At 44.9% G+C, this 4,237-nt stretch overlaps 1 protein-coding gene across 3 annotated transcripts in view; it reads left to right on the top strand.

Annotated features, from left to right (window-relative positions):
• The window catches only part of ubr2 (ubiquitin protein ligase E3 component n-recognin 2), a gene marked incomplete at its 5' end in the record, with an annotated part of 16,281 nt that extends 13,493 nt beyond the window's left edge, over window positions 1-2,788 (top strand). Inside the window, 9 exon segments of one of the 3 annotated variants that reach the window (XM_005951202.3) lie at window positions 335-402; window positions 493-631; window positions 721-811; window positions 889-1,019; window positions 1,099-1,207; window positions 1,285-1,419; window positions 1,545-1,715; window positions 1,793-1,894; window positions 1,990-2,788. In XM_005951202.3, the coding sequence (XP_005951264.2) occupies window positions 335-402; window positions 493-631; window positions 721-811; window positions 889-1,019; window positions 1,099-1,207; window positions 1,285-1,419; window positions 1,545-1,715; window positions 1,793-1,894; window positions 1,990-2,131 (1,088 nt within the window). 3 annotated transcript variants of the gene reach the window in all.
• Window positions 2,789-4,237: the final 1,449 nt, after the last annotated feature.

Genomic DNA, 4,237 nt, shown 5'->3' with positions numbered 1-4,237 from the left:
ATGTATATATATGTATGTGTATGTATGTATGTGTATGTATGTATGTATGTATATATATATGTGTGTATGTATGTATGTGTATGTATATATATATGTGTGTGTATGTATATATATGTGTGTGTATGTATATATATATGTGTGTGTATGTATATATATATGTGTGTGTATGTGTATATATATGTGTGTGTATGTGTATATATATGTGTGTGTATGTGTATATGTATATGTGTATATACACACACACACACACACACATATATATGTATATGTGTATATATATGTATATGTGTATATATATAAATAAATAAAAAATTGTGTGTGTTTGTTTGTTTAGCTCTGGTTCCAGACACTCAGGTAGAAAATACTCCGAGTATCCTCGAGATCGACATGTTTCACCTGCTGGTGAGTTTATACACCTGTCCATCGTGGACCACTTAAAGCTCCGTTTTCGTCGGGTGGGTGCAGATGACTCTGATTTCTCGGCATCTGCAGGTTTACTCTGTGCTGGCATACTCCTCCGTTCACTGTTTGGACCAATCAGGATGCGGTGTGGTGGACTCGAGCCACCTCCACCTCCTTCACTTGGTCACTGTGGCTCACCTGGTTCAGATCCTGCTCACCTCCACCACAGGTGTCGCTCTCTCTCACTCACACACAGTCTCTTGAGTTTTGTGAACCCGATGCTTCTGTCTCACCTGTGTGTATTACCTGTGTGTGCAGAGGAGGTATGTATGGATCAGGACAACAGTGGATCAGAGGAGGAGGAGCTCACCTGTCAGCTGTACAGCACACTGAGGAAACACCTGGGCAGGTGAGTTTGGATTGTGAGACATATTTACCCTGTTAGTACATTCAAAATCAGTAAAGAGGACTTCATTTCATCATCAGTGTGTTACCTGAGGTGTCCTCTGGGTGGCAGCTGTATCGTTGTCTTAAAGCTGGTGTCCTGCCGTTCCTCCGAGCCGCCGCCCTCTTCTTCCACTACCTGAACTCCACAGCGCCTCCCGCTGAGCTGATGAGTAAGACGAACACCGAGCAAAGTTCCTGTAACGATTCTGTTACACTGTGTGTTCACAGAAGTGTGTGTGTTTGTTGTAGTTGCAGGTCCTGGTCAGTGGGAGGCACTGTGCAGCTACCTCAGTCTGCCCTCCAACCTGCTGCTGCTTCACCACAACCAGCAAACACTGCTGAAGCCGCTCATACACAGGTAACACTTGAATGAGGCATCTCATACTCCAAAGTACCTGGAAAAGCATTACCTGACACTCCTGTGTGTGTGTTCAGTTGGTGTTGTCATCCAGGTGTGAGACAGACCCTGCAGGGGGGCGGAGCCATCATCAGGTTCCCCAGAGAGTCAAATCGACTCATCGAGTTGCCGGAAGATTACAGCGTGCTCATCAATCAGGCGTCCAGCTTCACGTCAGTGAACACACAGTGAGATCAGAGTGATCGATTTAAAAAGGATCAATGCTGTGAAGTTCTTTTGTGAGGTGACCTGAAACTCTGCCGGCCCATCTGAACTCACCTGAGTGTTACATGTGCAGGTGTCCGCGCTCAGGCGGGGATAAGTCTCGCGCTCCCACGCTGTGCCTGGTGTGCGGTTGCATGCTGTGCTCTCAGAGTTACTGCTGTCAGACGGAGGTGGACGGCGAGGACGTGGGCGCCTGCACCGCACACACCTTCACCTGCGGAGCTGGCCTCGGCCTATTCCTCAGGTAACGCCTGCACAAGTGAACTGACGCATGTCGCTCGGCCATGCCCCGCTAACCTGTGTGTGTCTGTGTGTGAGCAGGGTCAGAGAGAGTCAGGTGTTGTTTGTAGCAGGTAAAACAAAGGGCTGCTTCTACCCGCCCCCATACCTGGATGACTATGGAGAAACTGACCAGGGCCTCAAGTATGTACGTCTGGTTGTTCAGCCCCACCCCCTCTACCAGTTTGTTTGGCCCCACCCCTGACCACACCCTCTATCTGTTTATTTGTTTGTTACAGGCGTGGGAATCCTCTCCACCTGTGTGCCGAGCGTTACAGGAAGATCGAGCGCCTGTGGCGCCAGCACGGCATCGCTGAGGTCATAGGTCACGCCCAGGAGGCCAATCAGGCGCTGGTTGCTATCGACTGGCAGCACCTGTGATGTTTGACTCTGCGCCGCCCCTGCCCTTAGAGAGACACTGATTGGCTCTCAATTGTGTCCCGCCCCTTTCTATATAAAACCACATCCTTGAACCAATAAGCTGCCTGCTTGATGCTAAGTTGCTTTCAGGGATTTTTCACCTTTGACCCTCCACATGTCTCTCCACCAATCAGTGTGGGACAGGAACAGGAAACTCGAATTCGGTCCAGTGACGCCCTGCCTCCTGACTTCAAACACATCACCACCTTCATTTCTGATTGGCTAAGAGCATAAAGCAGCCGTCTCCATGGTAGCAGATTGATGGATGGATGGTCAGTAAAGTGTCTGGTAGGGGTTGAGCTTCAGCTGAAGACTGATCAGTGAAGACATATCAGAGCACATATCAGCGATCGATCGCTTTTTACTTTAGTTTAACATTTTGCTTAGAACTGATTGGTGGCGTGCTGTGTGATGTCACTTTCTGTGTTTTACTTTTGAATGCTGAGAATTATTTAAAACATGGCGCAGTCAGGTCTTCAGCTTGATGTCTTTTGTTTTTTGGGGGTATTTTTTAATGGCTGTCAGCTGAGCGCCTCATTGATCACATGATCTGTTAATATGTGAATTCCTGTATAAACGAGGACGTGTATGATAAAAACAATAAAAACTTTAAAGTGACATCACTTCCTGTCAGTTCATTACTTCAGGGGCAGAGACCCTGTTATGAGGACATAGACATTCCAGTAAGCCTGCTCTCACCTGCCAGGTGGGTCAAAACTGTGGAGTTAAACAAGTAGCTAATCAATAAACTGAGAAAACACCTGCTGGAGGTGGAGCTTGTTCAAGTGAAGCAAAGATTGGTGGTTGTTGTTTTTTTATATTGACAACTTTTAATTGCACCGAGCAAAATAAACATCAGCACAAACATGAAAATGTGGAAATCCTATAAAAGGTAAGAATGTGTGTGTATTGCTCATATTGAGGTGTATTCATTTATAGGTGATTTACTGTATCAGAAACTTCAGTCAGACTCAGTTGAGTCGCTTTCTTGTGGACGGCTAGGTATCGTCAGCGATTTGTCAGGAACCTGAGAAGTTGATGACAGTACTTGGAGGTGAAACAATTTTTAATTTTATTCTATTTTATTAAGTTTGTATTTTTTTTTTTTTTTTTGCTTGTCAGTGATTGATACATCTGTTCTTAAGTTGGCTCATAAAAGCTCCTTCAGCTTTGCCTAATCTGACCAATGCCGCTAGTAAGTCCGCTCAGACTCACTCAGGGCATCTTTAGGGTTTCTTTTTTTTTTTTTTTTTTTTTTAGGTTTTCCCAGTCTTATCATTTTTCGTAAAAACTCACTCAGAAATTTGACAGTTTTAACTAACAGACTCCAGTTTGTGCATGTAAATGGAGAGTCCTCTTCACACACTGAGGTTAATTATGGAGTTCCACAGGGTTCAGTGCTAGGACCAATTCTGTTTACATTATACATGCTTCCCTTAGGCAGCATCATTAGAAGACATAGCATGCATTTACACTGCTATGCAGATGACACCCAGCTCTAGCTGTCCATGAAGCCAGATAACACACACCAATGAGTTAAACTGCAGGAATGTCTTAAAGACATAAAGACCTGAATGGCCGCTAACTTTCTGCTTTTTAATTCAGATAAAACTGAGGTTATTGTACTCGGCCCTGAAAATCCCTGAACCTTGGAGTCATTTTTGACCAGGACATGTCCTTCAACGCACATAATAAACAAATATGTAAGACTGCTTTCATCAATTTGTGCAACATCTTATCCATCACCTTAACACTAAACTGAACAGATCACACAACACTCGCGCTCTGTACCAGAAGGGCCAAACTTGGCACTAGTGGATGATGAGAGTCAAACCTTAGATACTGATCCGTATGCGTAGGTTTCCGGTACACATCAGCTTTTAGATGTCCCCCATTACTGATGGAAATCTCACAGTCTAAAAGACTAACCTGCCACTTTTCATATCCTCCCTGGTGAATTTGATGTGTCAGTCCAACAAGTTAATGTGATCTGTGAAATGTGGTAAGTCCTGAGATTTGATTTTCACCCAGGTCTCATCCACATATCTCAACCAATGGCTTGGTGGT

The sequence above is a fragment of the Haplochromis burtoni genome, unplaced genomic scaffold (genome assembly GCF_018398535.1).
Source record: "Haplochromis burtoni strain Fernald_Lab_line unplaced genomic scaffold, NCSU_Asbu1 Contig_927, whole genome shotgun sequence".
Taxonomy (NCBI): domain Eukaryota; kingdom Metazoa; phylum Chordata; class Actinopteri; order Cichliformes; family Cichlidae; genus Haplochromis; species Haplochromis burtoni.
The sequence above is the reverse complement of the archived record's forward strand: the minus strand, read 5'-3'. Positions and strand labels throughout refer to the sequence as shown.